Below are 20,735 nucleotides of genomic sequence, written 5' to 3'. Positions count from 1 at the left end.
CTAAAAAAAAATTGGCAGCATGGCAAGTTCTACTTCTCCCTGAGTGACGAACAGCGCTTCCCCACCGCGGTACTAAAACTCTATGGATCGCCTTACAGAGAAGGGAAAATAAATCCCTTGCATATGCAGTGTCTTTTGGCAAAAACGATTTGGGGACTGCTTCTCAGACCCGCTGGAGGATGCTCACGCAATCTCCACCAACCCAAAGTATTTTTTTTTGTGTGTGTGTGTGTGTGAACAGCAGCCAAAAGCGAACACTACCCTCCAAGGAAAAACRGCGACGCATCAAGCGAGGGGAAGCGAACTCGGGGCTCAGCGTCGCCTTCTCGCTTGGCCACGGACTCGCAGAGAGGGACTAACAAACGCCGCGCGCTTCAYGGGGCCAAGCGCGCCGCCCCGTATCTGAACCGCAGGCGAGGAACGGGAGCAAAATTGAAGGGGTAAACCCAGCCGCAACCCCGGAGCTCCTTCGAGAGGGCAGGGGCGACTTAAATACCCGTTTCTCAAGCTGACTGAAGACTTTGTCCAAGCAGCATGACAAAAAGAGCTGTATTTAAAAGGGAGCTGCAGTTCCCTGCCCATCACGCCTTGAACAGCTGTAGGGAGCGAGCCGGGCCCTGACGGACAGCCGGGACGCGTAATCTGAATTACACCAGCCCACTGCTTATTTAGCGCAGATAGCTGATGCTCCCCTCATCTCTCGCCGTCTTTTTTTCTTTCTCTCACTCTCTTTTTTTTTTTTTAACATTTTGACACTAGTCCTGAAAGGGAAGGATTTATGTTAAACCCTTTTCAACAACGCAAATGTGTTTTTTTGCAATTAAAGCCACACAATTAGCACTGACAAGCACAGGTCAGCAGAACGCAGCTTATGCTTTCAAATGCTTTGCCACCCAGTGCCTCCAGCAAAAAGCTGCAGGAGAGGAGAAGAGGGAAAAAAATCTCCACACATTATTTAACAACTTGTGCTCTGATGTACTGCCCCGCTTGTGGATTTGTGGAGGCAGGTTCATTTATTTATTTGCTTAAAATTCCTTTGGCTCTGGCCTCGCTCTCCCCTGGTTCTAGTTCTTCAAGACAACAAATAATACTCTTCAGGCAAACATGAGAAAATTGATAACATTTAGCAGCAGTAAGCTCCCAGCCAAAAGAAAAAGCTTCAAACAAGCAAATAGAAAAGGCTCAAAATGCTTGCCTTGAAAATGTTTCCCCTTACTCTTCACAAAAGCAGATATTTGCTTAAGATCTCTCTCACTCAGCCACTCTTACTGCCGGGACATAGAAGCTGCAGATTTCTCACTCCGTACAATGACATAAGTTAACTTCTCAGCAATCAGTTTTTTAATCCGATTTCAGGCAGATCTTCCCACTAGCTGTTTTGCTGGCTGTAAGCAACTGACCATTCATTTTGTAGTCTTGTTTTTGTGAATACACATTGCTTGGTGATTTATCCAGCAGCTTGCAATACCGCATATGAGGAACATAAGCCTTAAGATTCTTCCACATATGATTAACATTAAGCAAGTGATAAAAGTTGAAATTAAATCACAGACTAGTTTAGGCATAAGGCTACTTTCATAGGCAACAGTTTATGTAACAGGGCTGTAAAAGTCAACAATAAAAATTATAATTCTGTAATAAATGATTAATTTTAAATTAATATTGCTGTTTTTAAAGGCATATATATATCTCACAAACCTAAGTGTMATCTAAAGGACTTCCTTCCTCGCTAATTTTCATTCAGCTGTATTTAGTCCTGTTTTCTAAAAAATCTCTTTATTTAATATGAATGTTTGTACCTATAGATCTTTAGCATTAACTTGATGACTCCCTTCCCTCTGTGACTGGGCAGAAATATCCATATATTGTAAAAACAATATATGGCATCACAGGTGGCATCATAGAAAAATGTAAACATACCAACCACTTCACCAGCACAGTTCATGACCTTTACATACTAAATGCAGAGCTAATTCTGGATTTGAGATTTTATCCCATTTCTACATCATCTCTCAAAAAGTCTAGGTTTCATACAAATAAATTATGAACTCCATAACTAAAAATTTTTAACTGCCATATATATATTTATGTCTTCATTTAAATGATAGTAGTACCAAGTACTTTAGAATTAATCTGTACAACCTGATTCTGTTATTCCTATATCTGCATCACTCTATCGATTTTAATGGTTACAAGAGATCCACTTATGGGCCTCAAGTTTAGAAATAACATATGACACAATGTGGTCAAAGTTCATATAAAGAGGACAAGTAAGTATTTATCCGTAACTCTAAAACACCATATTTACATTTGTTTCTAGCTGGATGYGAGGTAAGATGTACTGGAAACCCCAGGATAGTAATGATATGTTTTGTTGCCTTCTTCTGTATCAAGTTTACTCCTTATGCAGGACACGAGAATCCCCGTAAGAGACTAGGAATTCCCAGCTTGGAATTCCCAAGTCAGAAAAGTCATACGTCTTGCTGTGACACTAAATGGTAACACAGAGATTCTTAAAAAAAAATGTTAAATGCCTGTCCTATGTCCCTTAAAATTCAGCCTTGTGTTTAATAACATTTTCAGTGCACTGCTTCATGGCAAAAAATCAAGGATTTCCTCCCACTACCACCAACAGCATACATATACTTACGTATATTCACACACACACACACACACACACACACACACAGAATCTTTTCCTCCTGCCAAGGCAATTGTGATACAAACAATACAAACAGCACACAGACACCTCAGCATGCTTTATTCTACAGGTGAGGTGAAGGAACTCTGCCTTGTAGTTTCAGTTGCACTAAGGAGGAATTTGCGTGGAATAGATAACAAAAATGCAGATACATAGATCACATTTCTTACCGTGTCCCCAGGCTTGACAGAAATTGCCACCACTGTTCCAGGCATGGGAGATCTCAAAATGTTTGAGGTGTCCTCTGCCRCTTTCTCTGGCATGTACTTGCTCAGCTCTGCAGCAACCTTCGTCAGTATTTGCAATTTGTACTAAAGAATAGGAAGAAGAATGTTTCAGGAATGCTGCACCTTGGTGAATTCCAATGAATAATCTGCATTATTTTGTGGCATGCTTTTATATAATACATCAGCTGTCTGCTCTTTACAGAAGTGTCCAAAATATCACTTTTTCAAATCCTAGTTCAGASGTTTATTTTCGGTAGATAGAAATAAAAACAGGCAACGGCACACAGCATCAGTGAGTACGTAAAAGGAAAGAATCATGTACAGTAAGAAATGTAAGAAATCAGTAAGAAAGTAAAAAAATCATTTAAAAATTGGGACAGAGAGGGGAGAGGAAAGATTTTTAAAATGTGTATTATTTTTAGTTAGATAAGGAATAGCCAGGTATTCATTTCTATTGCTGTATCAAATTAGAATCTTCCCAAATATTTTGGAAAAATATGCCAGATTTTCAGTGACATCACTTCAYATTACAATACTGGTTTTATGTTTTTTAAACGTCTATTTTTATCAGTTATTTAACGTTTGAAGGAAACACCTTGTTCAGGTTTTGCAATTAGAATATAATAAGCAATTTCACTTCCATTTTTCATGCACAAGCAGAACCACGGAACATTTTTGTTGGCTCGAATACATTTTATTTGTAATGAAAACTGGTCAGCAGCTGTTACCTACCTTCGGAAAAAAAGAATGTTTTCTCTCTTACTTTTTTTTAAAAAAAAAAAAAAAAAAAGAAAAAAACACGAGGACCCTCAGCCACCCCTTCCAGCGGCATCCCTTTGAACAAAAGCCTCTCCGAAAACCCGCAAGTGCGTACACTGATTGCACCTCCAGGCTCTTCGTTTGCCAAACCGCGCAGCCCCGCTGCGAGCCCAGGCGCTGCCTCCGCGGAGCCGGCGCGGCGCTCCGCAGCCGGGCGCCCAGCGCCGGCAGATGGCAGCAGGTCTCTGCGCGAAACCCGCCCGCGCCAAGAGCAGCGCCGCTAATTTAAACAAAGGTTTTAATAGCAAGCGACGGATGCGCTGCATTTACAATGCAAATGTGTGTTTTGATGATGTAAAGTTCAACACCTTGCTTCCAACAGTATGTTTTCTTCCCAAACAATTAGCTATAGTTTTATTAGCAACGGAACGTCTTTACTTCTCGTTTTCACGCGGACAGGAAAAAGCAGATAGCCTTATGGCGAAGGTAAAGGGGGACTCTTACCGTCTGCTTCTGCAGAGCGGACAGCAAGCGAGCTAGTAATACATTTGAAAGGTAATTAACTCTGCAGCGAAATCTTTAAAAAAAGCAGCTTTCAAAGCCAAACTGAACCGGAAGATTATTATCACACAAAAACAGCGTTTGGACACACTAAACATGTGCAATGAACAGCGCAGCCATTTGGTTAGAAAGCACTTGGTTCCGATCAGAAATACACGTAAATGTTTGCATGAACCAAAAAACTCTCCACTAAATACAAAAGTGTGCTACAAAAATACTGCCTGAAGATGTTAAGTGACACCCAAAGATTTTAGTACTCATTCCCAAACACGTGTCTTGATCACAACCAGTGTGCGCGAGCACCATTTTGTAAGCAAAAAGCCGAAAAGCTGCTTTAACTCCAAGCCTCCTGCAGGCATCATGATGTCAATTGAGTGAGGCGCTCTCCCGGTTTTCAAAACCAAAATACAGTTAGTTATCTGCACAAATAGCTACATTCGATAAAGCGCGCTTCTCGCAGTTTCTCTTCTAGAAGGAGGCGTGCGTGTGCACATACGTGTGCACGCATGCACACGTGCACGTACAGGGTAGGGAGGAGGGAGATGATGCCCATAGGAGATTTGATGACACAAGTTGCAAATAGAATTGCAGCAATGTGACAGGTCAAATAATAACATCTTATGTGTGTTTCTTTACTCTTGAGTGTCTGTTTTGCAATCAAGACATAGAAGTGTCTGCCAGTTTCTGAAGGATATGATCCTTAAGTGAAATTACTGTGCAAATAAAAGCTTTTTACTCCTATTAAAATTCGTCTGAGTCATAAGTGGCAAGGAAAAAATGCTTGCAGAGTGTATTCTGCTGTCAATCTAATAAACATTCTGTGCAGAGGGACTATTTATCAAAGATAAATTGTACTTAAAAGTCCTTCATTAAATCTATGGGGGGGAATATAATTACACCAAATTGCACAGTTTCGGTATCCATGGTTAGTGTCATCTTTGTACTCCGAGTTTGAAAATAAAATTAAAAAAACTACACACACACACACAAGGCAAAAAAAAAAAACAGAAATAAGTTGGATTTGTCGACTGTGCTGTTGCCTCACTCAGGAGACTATTTTGATATGATTTTGGAAAATCAAGCTTAGATATCATTTAGTTTCTAAGCCACATATATGTATACATCAACACTTTTGAGCTGTCCAATTTCAAAATTTAAACATCAAGTGAAAGTTCCATCTTCTGCACTCATCTTGGTTACAGTATTTCACAGGGACTGAAATACGTAATTCTCCCTGCACATCACAACTTAGAGCAGTGGGGAAAAACCATGTCCCTGAGCGCGCTGCGCTTTAAAGCTCAATCCTCCACACCAAGTTAAAATATCCCTACCAAACATTGTTTTTACTATCTTTATAATTTTCATATCTTTTAGATTCCTTTCTCGGCAGGACTCCTGCTTTCCTTGGAGTGAGATGTAAGAGTCAGTACACTCAAAGCTTTAAAATGCAGGTCTTTGTTATTGATGAACTGTTCCTTTTCCTTTTGTATTTGTTTATTGTTCTTTAGTCTGTTTGGGGGATAAGCAAGTTATTCTAATCAAAAAGTAAAAAATAACAACAGTAAACTTCCCAGGAAAGGCCTTTTTGGGCACAGTTGGTTCACAAATGACCTTTCAGAATATAAAAAGACAAAGCAGCAAAGAAAGGTTCCTGCTTTAAGATCACCTTTGATGTGTTTCTGCTGTCCGCAGAAGCGTTCCTTCCTCAGCCCTCAGCGAGGAGCTTTACAGCGGGGCGCAGGGTGCTGCTCCCCAGACTGGGATGGGGCGTGCGGCTCCCTGGGAACCACAAGGGCCCCAGGATGGCCAAAGYCAGCGACGCCTACACATGCCTCCAAAACAAAGGCATTTAAGAACATACGTTTTTTTCATTCACACTGCTGTTACACCTTTGATTTTGTAAACGAGGACAAATCCTTACATATGAAGCAGAAGTTTTTATACATTACTAACAGGGGTGTGGATGAGGTCTGTTCTTCCCCCCCCCTCCCTTAAAAGGAGGAGGAGGAAGAGGAAGARCAAGAAAGAAGGGGCGTAAATTGGGGAAGGCTGTAAAGTTTGGATTATAAATGGAGACCAGAAGGTTTCCATTGGCCTAAAACAGAAGAAACATCTGCTGGAGTCATGAAGAGATTGCGGGTGGACTCTAAAGCAACGAAATCTGCTAGCGATCAGGTCTGAGCTGAGGAGTAGTTGTCACTGGCCACGGCTCCCCTCTGCAGGGTTTCAGAGCCAAACTCTGCCAGCCAAAGGAAAGTTAATAAAGAAGTACCTGAAAGGAGCCATACGGTGCTTGATGGCGTAGAAAACAGGTGTTTCTTTTTCACAACACTGTCGGAGTCCCCAATCAGTAGATGAAAATAATAGTAGGGAAAGCGGACGTTACTTAATAGTCRCCTTAGTGTAACAGTATCCTGTCCTAACTCTCCTGGTAAATGAATTTGATGTTTATGTAATGCAAAACTACTACTCACAACCAAATTGCTGCGACAAGAAGAAAAAAGAAGAAGAAGGGGGGGGGAAGTGTAATAACAGCAGTGCAAAGGAATACAGAAAAAAGAAGAAAAGAGCAGGAGAAAGCAATGTATCAARAATTATACCTTGTTTTTTTGCTGAGTTTTTTGCAGACATGTAATGTCCTAATCTCCCAAGTAAGTACACAAGAAGAGAGAAAAATAGTTGCAATTTAAAAGGCAGCCAGGGCATATCTGAACCCTATCTTCACTTAAAAACAAGTCCAACCGATACGGTTCCCTTGTCACGTACAACAGAATATTACACGGTTTTAGTAAAATCCTCAAAAGTGTATCGTTATATCTCACATTAGTTTATTAAATATGCTCTTCTCTGTACACCTGAAACGCATGTTCCCAGGARCTGCGAATGTTCAAACTTCATTGGAGATTTTATAGAGCAACCTAATGGATCATACCCGTATGTTACTTATGGAGTTGTTTGGATAGCTGAGCAGATGTGGATTTTCAGTATGSTTTACCTCACCTTCAGCCACTTTTTTAAAGCCTCTGCCATTCTCGTGGTCAGAAGGATGAAAATTTTGCATCACTCAGATCTGAGYGGACAAACAGCTGTGCATCCTAATTATCTTCGCTAAGCTTACACTGGTGGTTTCAGAACCAAGGAAATTTATTAATTGTGGTCGCCTAATATCCCTTTACCGCTCCTGATCAGCATCCTGTCTCAAGTCACTTACCTGTGGTCCCTTGCAGTATGACCATCAYGGATGCACAATACTTTTTGGTATTCATTCAAGGCAATAATAAGCAGCGCTCAATACACTGTCAGCACACTGCCTCTTTTATTAACAGTTATGCATTTTAACACAGTGCCCACAGCCTTGCTTATATTTCCACCRTGACATCTAAACAGGAAAGTTATGTGTTTATTCCATATTACTTGAAGGCATCAGGCACCATCTCCTTCCAGAGCCAAGGATCTTTCGCTCAGGAAGGAGATACACATTTCGTAAGTCACGGTGGAGTTTTCTGCAGAGCTCTGGGTCCTGGAGCTGATTTCCTCCCCCTGGGCGGTGGGGAGAGCTGCCGCCCACACCGCCCCCAAGCCCCGGCACCGCTAGCCTGGCGGAGCAGCAAACTGCAACAAGACACCCAGCGGGCCACGAAGACAGCCCCTTCCCCTCCCCCCCCAAAAAAAAGAGAGAAAAAGGAAAAGAAAAATAAAGAAAAATAAAAGCCACGGAACTCGGGAGCCTCCCTGCGAGCAGCGCCGAGGCGCGGCTGGGCGGCGGGGGGAGGCGGCGCGGCCGGGCGCCCCGCGCAGCCCCCGCGCAGCCCCCGCGCAGCCCCCCGGCGCAGCCCCCCGGCGCAGCGCCGTGACAGCTCCATCAGCGCAGTCTCAAGGTAGCTGTCAATCAGGATGCATCATTTAATACAACAGCACACTGAGGATTTTCGCCGCCAACCCGCCTGACAGCGCATCTACAGCTCTATTTATATCAGCGCCCGGTTGTGTTTACAAGGCTGTTGTAATTAGAAACGATGCAACAGGCAGCAATATTATTCCGATTTCCATTTTGCCATACTGCCGCGTAAAGCGCGATCCGGCTTCACAGAGTCATGCTAAATGACAAAAGCGCTATTTTCTTCAGTCTCTGTGCGCAGACAGCACTTCATTTGCAGCTATCTATAATTAGATTAATGGTGTAGTGCTGTACAAAGCAGGCCCACTTCACATCAGATAGCATATGAATTAGGACAAACACTTATTTCAATTCCAGGCAGAGAAAGCAGTGACTGGGGTATTTAGCATACCCTTTATGGTGGAATGAGATGTTAATTGTGTACCATTACCTCTAAACTGCTTGCTTGTTGTATAAATCACTGTGCTAATTGATGCAGAGATAGAAACGTAGCCACAGGCAAGAAAGCAAGGGAATGAGAGCTGAAGATGGTGGATAAAGGATTATCGAGTAAAACCATATGGAGATGAGGTTCCTTTGAAACCTGCCCACAAGCAGGGCTACTASGAGGGAAAAGCGCTGTACTGATGCCTAAGAAAAAACACATTTTACTTCACTGTTCACGAACAGAGTCTTAGTAAGGAATCCGAGCCAAAAGGAAAACTGAAGAATAAATGTGTGTAATGAAGCTCAACGCATGCTTCCAAAAGAAAACTAACAGGCAAAGCATGCCTTGGGAACAGTCGCCACAGTTCGCCTGGATTTGGGGGGCCGCAGTTAATAAGTAACACTTGCAAACTATCCAAAGCAGATGTTCCCCTGACCCATCTGCAGAGCAGAAATGCAGAATCTTCAAACACAAAAAAGTTTCTGTGCTTAAAAAAAAAAAAAAAATCAGGAAGCTGCTGGTAAGTTAGATGCCCTAATTACAAGGGAAGAGGGAAGCAGCTTTATACACCTGTACTAACAACTGTACATACTGTGGTCCATGCATATAGAGAGACAAGAAGATCCCTGCCAGTGCCCCTCCGTACACTGTGCAAGCCCCAGAGGAGAATCTCTCAGAAGTAACAAGTAATTTTGTGAGAAGCAGGACTAACAAAGCCTGCTTTCCCACAGATGTGTTTTGTGGTTGCTTGTAATGTCTAAAAAAAACCCAAACAAACAAACAAAAACCCCCAAAGAACAATTATAACCATGGGAGATATTCATAACTGCATTCCCTGTGTAGAGCCTCTCATCTTAATTAAAGGACAACCCCCCTATCACACATACAGACTTCTCCTCTAGCTGGCCACCTTTTATTCACAAAATGAGTTGGACCATAAATGCTTTCAGGGCCCTCTTCCCTCCATTAAATTTGGCTGAGATTGAGCAACTGAGTCCAAGTTATTGGGAACACGAGAGAAGAGGACAAGCACACAYGACTCACAGCAGCATGCCTGCCCGAGCCTTGGTTACTTGGCAAAGGCAGCTAAAAATAACGTTACAAAAGGAAGATGAGCTGCAACGCCACCTTGAGCACTACGCTGAGAAGGCCAAGCCAACTGGATGGCATGTTCACCCATGAGCCATGCCGCTTCTTCTCAGACACCTCAAATCTGTCTGGCAGATGCACTGCCTTATCCCATAACTTGCTATTCTGCAGAAGTGAGGCAAGACAACATGAACGCTGGAGYCACTCTAAATCATCCCATGTCCTCCCCGCTCCATCACCCCTATATTAGTAGATATTTTTTTGCTATCAGCTCCTTGTTCAGAAGACTTGGTAGAACTTGTACAAAGCTGTGTACAAGTTCCATATTTTGAATATCGATAAAATGYGAATACAAAATGCTAGTATCTGAAAGGTTAGTCTATACTCTGATCTAAGTATAAGGAAATATGCTACTATCACAACACGATATTTAAGGGTGAATGCTGACTTTCAGCAATAAGCTTTAAGATCTAAACACAGTTGAGACAAACCTCCAAATAAATTCAACTATCTTGCATCTGAGTGTTCAGTCCCCACTACTCTATAGAACTTGATTTTGCCTTTGCCTTAGCTTAAGAGAGCAGAGAGAACACATTATATCTGCTAAGTTCATTAAAAAGAGTGAGATACTGGATTCTCCGACTTTGATTTCTCTTTTCTTTCAGAGCTACTTATTCTTCCCACTTATGGCATGAATTTGCTGGTCAGGGGGGTTTAAAGTGCTGCAGTAATGTTTACTGGCCTTGGTTGCCAAAGAATACACATAACAAATACATAGGTATGTGTGCGTGTATGTATATAAGGGAGAGCTTGGGCATGGACACTAACCAGTTATAAACAAGCAGTACTAATGAAAAAAATACTGCTTGCTGCAAAATCAGGTGGGTAACAGAACCATTCACTGGTTGCCAAAGTGTTTTAATTATTTTGAGAGATACCTCTAAGTTATTTCTGACGTAGTAAACCAAACAGGAGTAAAGAGAGTGATGCTAAAGACAGCATTCACTGTTATAAAATGCCAGCTGAATTTAGATTTCGGCCACCAGACATATAAAGCCTGTGGCTTATCCTCTTGTATCAGTGAAGTCTACAAATTTAAGGAAACATTAGCTAGATGTGACCAACGAAAGGGACCTATGAAATGGAAACAAATGGCAGTAGAAAAAACCTGTTGACTGCTTTGAAATAACACCTCCCAAGTGTGCAGCTAGTTGACATAAATGGAAACGCATTGAGGAAAAGAGCTGTGAAGCTGCCCATAACAGTCCTGTTCCTAATCATTAATCACTTTTTTTTAGACCATTTAAACTAGCCCATTAGAGCCTGCAGCAAAATGCCAACACTCCCATCACTTGCATGTCAGCAGTGCTGGTGTTAACAGGGGAAAATATATGGTTTCTATGACTGTGCCTCAGTTATACAGCATTTGCTACCTTTAATTGAAAAAGGCAGTTAAACACAAGGTAAATCATTCAGTTAGCTAAGCTGTTTAATAACACATAATTGATAATGTCAATATGTTACAGTGACATAATGCATCACTTTCATCACTTTTATGTCTCCGTTATGGTCAACTTATACTTAGAACATTTACTTTATATCTGCTATTTAACAAAAAAAAAAAAAAAAAAAAAACAGTGAGAACTACCTCAAGTAGCATGTGTGGAACACACGTGTGACACACAACACTGCCTCGGCTGATCTGCTGTTTGGTTGGAACCCAAGTTCTCAAGGCAACACTTGCAACATTGTGAAAGTGGTTTAGCTGTATCATTAGCAACTTGCTTTTTGTCTCAAAGCACTGGAAATTCCTACCGGAAAAAACATATATTTCTCTGATAAAACAGGTTTTAAAAGAGCACGAAAAATTCTGCACAAGAAAAAGCAACTGATCATTTTCCAGAATGGGTCCCAACTCTGCCAGCTTTTGCTTAACTTTTCACATGTAACCAGGCCAACAGCAGCCATCAGAAGTAGTTATTAGTGTAAGACAAAGCCCATGCCTAAGAGTTTACAAAATCAAAAATYCCTACATCTGGAACATGCTCTAAAGTAGGAAAAAATACACCTCATCAGCTGTGTACAGACTAAACACGACAACTCATTATGCAGTGTACTGGTTTTTAACCTGTATTAATAAAAAAGACTTAATTTGATTTTTTTACAAGTATTTTAAACGGGCAAGAACCTTTGCCCTGATTGCTCTGTAACAATGACATTTAACTATTGATAACAGCCAGGCAATTCTTCCTTTYTCCTGTAACAGAGAACAGCAAATGGTTGCAAAGTGGAACTACTCTTTCCAAAATACTGTGTCTCTTTTTCTAAAAATAAGAAGAAAAAAAGAAGGCAAGCAACACTGAACGACCACTATTACAGTGTTCACAGGAATGGACAAACAGTAAACATGAGTTGCAGAGAASGTGATGGAGCAGACTCAGTGGGAGCAAGCACTACATAAAGCTTGCTGGCACTCTGAACCTCCTTTAACTACATTCCACTATAATATCTGTGTGCTCTTTAAATTTCAAATCTATYACAGACACAATGGCTAGAAATGCTCAGTATTCTGAAAATCTACTGTCTCACAGGTAACACCAGCTGTCCTCTTCCTGCTCTTATAATTGGAAAGTAGTTGTAGTCAATGGCAATAATATCATTAACAGCAAGCCTTTAAACGTCTTTCAGAGAAAAGCTGGGCTTAACTCTTCTGCAAAATTTCTGCMCAATAATAAAGGTTGCAATGAACTGCACTAGCCACAGGTGCCTGTACTTGTTGCAAAGGTAACTTGTTGGAGTAAGGGAATTTCACAACCATAAACATTAAGTCCATTGAGAATTAACTGTGCAAGGCTCATAAAGGCAACTTGTTTTGTTGGACTAGAGGCCTTGGTGACATATATGAAGATAACAAGTAACTTAAAAAAAGGGGGGGGGGAGCGACAACAAAGATGAGGGTGTCAAGGGGATGGGGACAAACTCTTTTCAGTTGCCCCGTGTGACAGGACAAGAGGCAATGGGCAGAAATTGAAGCACAGGAAGTTCCGCCTGASYGTGAGGGGGAATTTCTTCCCTGTGAGAGTGACGGAGCMCTGGMMMAGGTTGCCCAGAGAGGTTGTGGAGTCTCCTTCTCTGGAGATCTTCAAGGCCCGCCTGGAGGCAACCCTGTCTAMCATGCTCTAGGTGACCCTGCTGAGTGGGGAGGTTGGACTAGATGATCTCCAGAGGTCCCTTCCAACCTTACTGATTCTATGAAAACTCTATTTTCAATTACATAGCAACCCACCATTTGTACTTTTCAGTTTGGTTTTGGTTAATTACCAAATGGGTAAGTTATTCAATAAGTTCAGTAAGAAAGTACTTTTTGAAAAGTATCATCTGATTTGGGGCATAATACATCCCTCTCTAGAAAAAAGAAATAGCGTAGAATTGGATAACAGAAATGTCACGTAAAGACTGCTTAATTTGTAGGTACCAGTGCTTTTTCCCCTCTGGCAGGCCATGGAATAATAAATGTTTGACTCTTTTTTCCCCCCTTCAGGTACAGCACTATGTTTGGTATTCACTTTAATAGAAGTGCAAGCAGACCCTAGCATCTTTTCCTTCATTGTCAGACCACGTACGACCACGCAGCCCATTCAGRTAAGTCATATATTAAACAAACTGCAAAATCGGTTTCAATCTGTGTATTTTACATGGAGAAATTAAGAGTAAATTGGCGTTCTTTCACAGTTTTCTAATGGCGGGGCAAGCACTGGTTAGAGCTTTGGCTGTTACTTTGCCTCCGAGTGCTTTAAGTACAGCCGGGTAAGGCGCAGCACCTTGCTGCTGTGTTTTGTGCAGCAGGTAGCACAACRGCATCTACAGCTGGAGGCAAGCGTGCGCAGGAAGCCGAGGCGTACTTACAGAGATTGGAATCAGTTCACCAAGAGCTCTGGATTGAAATATGGATTCGGGGCGGTAAATATACAAAGCCTCTTGAACCTGAGCAAGTCCAGATGCATTCTCAGGCTGTTGCAAAGTCAAAATTCAAAGCAGAAGTCTTTGGCCATTCATGAGGGAAGCTGCGAGAAAGAAGTGACTACGTTTACGAGCGCTCAAACTACCAAAGATGGTGCAGCTTTACCTAAGCTGTGCGGTAATCTCTTCCGTACCTCTTCCTGCCGGACAAACTGCTTCCCTACTACGGCAACTACACAGGCTGGCTGATTTAGAGGTTTTAGTAGCATTGCTGTTCATGTCAGAGAGGCTTTAAATCCTGGACCCGTTTCTGAAAATAGTCCCACTGATTTCAACAGGTTTGTGGTCTCACTGAAGAAACTTCACTGAGGACTTCCAGCTCAGTAAGAATTAAGTGAGTTGCAACAGTCCATATTTGCCTAGAAAAATAATGTTTGAAAAATAAATCTCTCATACCTATGATCTTTTTCAGGACAGAGTTAGCGAAAACCTGCTAAATACATACATGGAAAAAATGTTTTATTTTTTCATTCCTCAGCTTAAGGAAGCTTAGTTTTTGTTTCAGATGCAATAAAATTAACAAAAAAGATTGAGAAACTGCACAAAAACTCTGAAAATGCTATGATATGCAATACAATATTTTTAATTATGTATCTTACATATTCTGTGTACTAAATAATCAGGACAATTTCAGTGAAGCTGCATCTATAGCACCAGTATTATACGTGCTTCCTACTGTTTAATTTCCAGGGATCATTTCAGGTATCCACGTTATCTGTAGGTTACTACAGGCAATCTGAGGTTCCTGCTGCATGTTCCCTAATTTTTGAAGTTCAGAAATGCATTCTGTTGCATCTATGATTATGAGCAGCACTACTCATGTAAGTCTTAAAACACCTCTTATGCTACAGATCARTGCTTTTATAATTCAAGCCATACATGGCAATCTTTGCTAATATCTAAGGGCTAGACCCAATAAAAGACTTAAGTCTTAGGCAGAACTGAAGCACCTAAATCCAAAATAGTAATACAAACCCAGATCATCTGTCACTTAGTACTGAAGATGCTTAAATTCTGGCCTCCTTGTTTTAGCTCAAATTACAAGTTTAGAGTTCTGCTGCTGCACCTCTTCAGAGTCCCACAATTCAGCCACTTCCTTCCCTAAGCCCAGATGTGACCCAGAAGTGAGGAAAGCAGGGTCCAATTCTGCTCCAGGGACCATTCCCACGTTTTTCATTAAACTGCCATTGCATATGATACATAAAATACTGTAAAGCTAAGAGGAAGAAGGAAAAACATAAAAATTGAGGTCAAATGGATGGTAAAAATGTATTTTAAAAACCTCTCAAAGGCCAACCTCTTGTTTTCAGCACTGATGTATATATCCCTTAAGAGTTCTGTTGAATTGGGGCAGCTACTTCAGAAACAGCTTTATAAATTTTTTTACTCACACAGCCACAAGGTAAATAATTGTCAAATACTCATTCAACAACGTACGACGTAGCTGTCTTAGGCCAAAGCCCTAATGCAGCCACCTAGGAGGTGAATCCTGGGAGTCATTTAACAGCGAACAGCAACTTAGCCGGTGGATTTGTGACCTGAAGTGACGAAGATTATCATATCCAATTACACTTGCTAGGGCGGTAGAACGCGATCACCCAAATGAAAATCTGACTAGAGCACCTTGGCTAACAACTCTTGCCAAAAGCATCAGGGAACCTTAGGTGAAGGGCGTTCAGAACGAGGACAGACGGATACGCAGCATTTTGTTCACTCAAATCTCTGTCATGCATTTGGAAATCTCCACCTTTCGYTTTTCAGTGAATCACTTGCTCTTTCAGAGTGTACTCCCACGTGCCCTTCTGTGTAATYTGAAATGCACTTTAATGTATTTCACATTAAAAATTTCTGAGTGCTTTTGAATTTTAGTTATGATTACTTACATTTGGGGAGATTAAAAAAAATTGCAAGTGTAAATGTGTTTGTACAAGAGACTTTTCAATTCTTACTACCTGCTGAGCCAGCCTCTAAACTGCAACTCCTTCTGCCAWGCATTTCACATTAAATTAGGGAGTTTTCTCAAAGGCTAAATCCCCCCCGCCCGTCCCCTCCTCCCCGAAAGTTATTAAGCATGTGAGTTTGGGTCATTATTTCACAATTGAGTTAACCTCTGTCCTCAGGGCAATATTTTGCAGCTGTTGGTTAAAGTGATTCAGTATTAGACTACGGTTTTGTGAGTAAGGAATTAAGAGCATGGTGTACACTGATCTCAGTCTGGTCTCTTGACTCTTGATGTTTCACATAACAGTTAAAGGATTGCATGAAACTTTCTAAGACTATCATAATGAGGAGGAAAAGCGTGGAGAAAGCAAGCAAGGAACATCTCTTTAAATGCGATTGAAACTCAAGGATAAATTACGGACTATAAATGAATTTTTTATCAGTCCTACTCAACTTCACAGAACACTGATTTTTTATGCCATGGGAAACGTATCTGTAATTGCTGTTATAAGGTTTCTTTTAGACACGCATTTTATACATGTTTTCTCTTCTTTTATACCAAATTATGCTTGTATCACACACTAGCATTTCTGAGCATGATCCAACAGAATGACTGCCCCAGTGACCTAGAGCAGGTCTGAACTATTACTCTTCTAGCTCCTTACCGGTTTAAGCTCCAGAGCCTAAACTCAGCTCACATGGCTAACTTCTCTGCTGGCTTAAAAGGCAGAATGCAACTGCTGCTGCACCTATTCAGATCACCAGAAAACTTGGCCACATTTCTTTAACAGTGGTTCATTGCTTCAAAAACCAAAACAAGTAATCTGAACTCATTCTCAGACCTATTGCTACTCATTAAGTGAATTTCTCTATTCCATCAGAAAAACTACAGACTACAGAATCTGTGATTTGCTGGCACAAGGCAAAAACTAATGAACTGCCAAGAATTTTAGCAAGGGATAACACAGTAGGGTAACACATCCATAATTACATATCTATTTTCGACATATTTGATTAACCTAATCATATATGGCATAAATACCTTGGCAATCAGCATAAGTCTTTATATCAATAATTATATAAATCCAGTTTTGGAATATGAAAAGAAGCCAGTAACAATAAAAGCAGCTGCTGAGAAATACAAATTCCTGAGAACAGTTGTTCAGTGGGGCTGAAAAAGGATGAAGAGAGGGTTATAGGATTGAAAATAGCTAGTACTGAATTTATCTACCACAATACTCTCACTATTCAGCATAAAGTCAGRAAGAAACTGCAGGCTATCCTGATGCTTTAAAGCTTCCTAGTTTGTCTGCAGAACTTCAGATTTGTGAAGAAGTTGAACTGAAAATGTTTCACAATGGGATAGGGATAAAGTTGAACTGATCAGTCTTATAACACTGATTACAAATAAAATTCTGAAGTGACACAGACAGAAATGGTGAAAATTCCTTTTTTCTTCTTTTCTTTTAAACATAAACATATCCACCATGGAGGGACTTGCAAGGTAATTCTGCTGTGTGCTAAATGAGGACTTTCATTAAGCATTGACTAAAATCAGTCAAAATCAAAAACGCATAAACAAGTAGGATTGATTTTGAAAGGATAATCAAGATACTCACTACTCAGTATTTCAAAATGGGCTCTAATTTAAATATTTACAAATTTGACTGTAAGACACTTGGAGAAGACAACTCCTGCTGTTGAAGTCGGCTCATTAGGCAGTCACAAGTGAGGAAGGGGGGCAAGAAAAGACCTGGTTTTGTAGCTTAGTGGTTAGAGAACTCAGTTGGGAGAGAAGAAACTTGCCCTCTGGTCTCTGCTCCCAGATGTAACTGGCTGCTAYTGTTAGACAGGGAAACACTTCTTAAAAACAGGGACCAGAATCCACTTTCCCAGCAGAATGCCTCAGCCATTAGGTTTCTCCCTATACAACCCTAAGACCTAGCAATTACGACACACTTCAGAGGGAAGCAGATTTTAATCCCATCATGCGGAAGTCAGCAGAGAACTCCTATCTCTGCCTTCCTGCTAAGTGCTCTAAGTAGCAAGGGGAATGGCAAAAAGTGCGAATCATCGACTTCTACCCCTGCGTTTTCTGATGAATGTGGCCACAGCTGCCAGGCTKTGTGTGCAATGAGGTCCACACTTGCTAGATGGTTTCTGAAGACTATTCTCTCAGGCCACTTGAAGGGAGTTTAAGCACTTTGTTTCAGCAGTGTAACAGAGGTAAGCAAGGATTTGACATGTACTCAGACCAGAGTAGCAGAGAAGATGCAGGCACAGTAAGTTGGACAGCTGTGGGACCTATTTAATTTAGTTGTCCTGAGGACATGTAGGAGRTTACTGGACGTTAAGCTTTCTGGATCACACTCTTTGCCTCAGACACCAAAACTGTACTTGAATCCTGCTGTATGCGCCAAAATAGGCACTTGAGCCCCKTTGGGACCTTTAAGCCAGATGCTTGAAGATATCTGAATATATGATGCTAAAGCACTTTGTCCAAAAGAGAAAGTGTGTGTGTAATCTTACCGAAGTTTATGTCAATTTCTATAAAACTCATTAGGATAATTATCCATCTCTCTCCACTTATCTATGCATTACCTTCCACAGACAAATTTCACTCAATATCAAAATTATGTCAGTCACATGGGTCACAYCCTTTGCGTGCTTCTTAAATACGGACAACCACTTTTATCCCTCCAGCCTTTCTGACCTCCTCTACTATTTCCAAAAGTGTTAAATTTCAGATAGCAGTTCAACCAGTTAAAACTTGTTTGAAAGTTCTTTGGTCTTACGGATTTAAAATGAGACAAAGGACATAGGCCATTGGCAAGATTCTCAGTGTCTCCTGCTCTCTTCATAGACTATGTGATAATCTATAACGTCTTGTTTTCTCATACAATGAGTCTTCAAGATTGGCACACCATGAGAAAATATCGTATGGCCTATGGAAATGATGTTAAGTGAACATGATCCTCGACTAAATCTCAGTCTCACGGTGGCCTTCCAGGGGTACTATGGGAACCCTGGAAGGGGTTCACTGTTTCAAAGTTTCATTGCTTTAGTTGCTGCTCTGTAACATCCTTATTGGAATTCAATTCACTATTACTAGAGGGGCATAAATGCAAGAGCAGTGGTGAGGGTAGTATCTCCATGGCTTACTCATTTTTTGCAGTAGTTGTGCTTATACACAACTTGCCTCTCCCTGCTACTCTTTCACAGAGCCAAGAGTCTGAAAAATGATCAAGCAAAAAAGATGTAATCAACACTACTCTCTTCTCCCATTCCTGATTATTTGCTTATTTTGGAAGGTAAGGTATTTTGACAGCAGGGTACATTAGTCAGAATAATAKCTGAAGCCTCAAAGACTGACAACATAACCAAGGACCTGGCTTGCTGCAGTCAATAAAGACTACAATTCCAGTTCCACATACAGAGCAGCAGAGTATTTAGGACCAATTGGGATACTGCTTTAAGACTGATTACAGGCATTGGATTTCTCTTCCTCTTTTAATACAAAACAAAAACAAAATGTGTTTACTGCCATTACAGAAGGGTAACCTTGCTAAAGCTTGCAGCTGTAACTTGCCTCATGATATCATATTATTACATGGCTGYCATTGTTTAAATAGTCGATAGAACATAATTAAATAACTTCTTAGAACTAAATTAATTTCTCCTATGCTGTATTCATTTTAAAATAGAATCAATGTTATTTACCCTACCTGACAATAATGCCTCGTGCTTCACGTAAGATTGATTCAATACCAGCAGGTAGTTATCAATGAATGCACTTTGCTGTGGTAAATGAACACAATCAATACTCAGAAATGTGAGTTTTCTGGCATATGACTGAATTGTAACTGCAGTGAAGACTGAGTTCTGTTCAGGTCTTTTTAGTTCTTCYTTTAGGTTTCACATCAGGAGAATCTGAATTCCATAGTCATCACCAGTACAGTAACCACCTGAAAGATTACCAGGTAGTGCCATTACCCTTTGAACATCCTTATTCTATGATACCTATGCTGCATAAGACATCACACACGCAAAAAAAAAAAAANAAAAGAAAAAAAGAAAAGAAAAGAAAACCCAAGAAATATCAGGGATTCTCGGCACTTCTTGAAAAATCTTATTGTTTGAACTCTAATTGATCTCTGAATTAACGTAATATGAAGTCAAACTAAAGTAAAAATGATCTTAATGAGTACCATGTGAAAGAAAACTCTCCATTGTGAAGGGTACATCACATAAATTTCAAACGCTCTATTCAGAATAGAAAAGTTACAGTTTTGGAAGGATATCCTAAGACATCCATTTTTCATTTTAAAAGAACCAATGAAAATAATAATTCAGTTAATACAAAAAAGGAATCATTTTAAAGTTATATTATATACATTCACAACAAAAATAATGCCAACAAGACTGACATACCTTTTTTCTGTTAACTTGAAAAGGAACCAAAAATAYGGACTCTGGCGAGCCATTTTACTTAGGGTAATTTTAAAGTAAAGCACTTTAATAGAAGATTTTAGAAGACTCTAAAGATATGGGTGTCCATRGTCACTGACATTCAATTGGAGTTGGTATTCTTTCTCCATTTTAAAATGTGCCTCTGAATCCCTACAGTCCTTCAGGCATCTTAAGGCAGTCCTCATTTTTCCAAGAGCAACTTAATCTAGCTTGCACAAACTTTCTGAAGTTGCTGGGTTGTACCAGTTATTTTCCCAGCTATTGAAGTATTCCGTACTCCTACCAAGTTCTTCAGCTTTTTCATCCAATGATTGTTTTTATTTCAAATTCCCCAAATTCCCTAAAAAAAAAACTGGGGAAGTTCACTGAAGAAACGGATTTCCATAGCATACTTGCTGTCARGTTTTACTATTGATTTATTACTACAATATTCTTTGAGTAAGAAACAAGAAATAAAATCAGAATGCTTTAGAATAATATTGCTACACCTCATATATTTACTCATGAAGAGGTGGAATGGATATTTTACAGTTTACAGTTCACATCTTTCAGAGATCAATTAAAATATTACATTTTTTTAAATTCATGCATTTTAAGACTAAAGTTGGTTTCCTCGACAAAAAAAAAAAAAAAAAAAAAAAA

The 20,735-nt window shown here is 40.4% G+C and overlaps 1 protein-coding gene across 1 annotated transcript in view; it reads right to left on the bottom strand.

Annotated features, from left to right (window-relative positions):
• PCCA (propionyl-CoA carboxylase subunit alpha) overlaps positions 1-20,735 on the bottom strand; it is a 287,460-nt gene that overhangs the window by 12,523 nt on the left and 254,202 nt on the right. Inside the window, exon 21 of the mRNA XM_085305994.1 lies at positions 2,872-3,012. Within this exon, the coding sequence (XP_085162120.1) occupies positions 2,872-3,012 (141 nt within the window). The remainder of the gene's footprint in view (positions 1-2,871; positions 3,013-20,735) is intronic.

The sequence above is a fragment of the Rhea americana genome, unplaced genomic scaffold (assembly GCF_003343005.1).
Source record: "Rhea americana isolate MKP2758 unplaced genomic scaffold, rheAme1 scaffold_23, whole genome shotgun sequence".
NCBI lineage: Eukaryota > Metazoa > Chordata > Aves > Rheiformes > Rheidae > Rhea > Rhea americana.
This window is presented reverse-complemented; position numbering and strand designations above follow the sequence as displayed.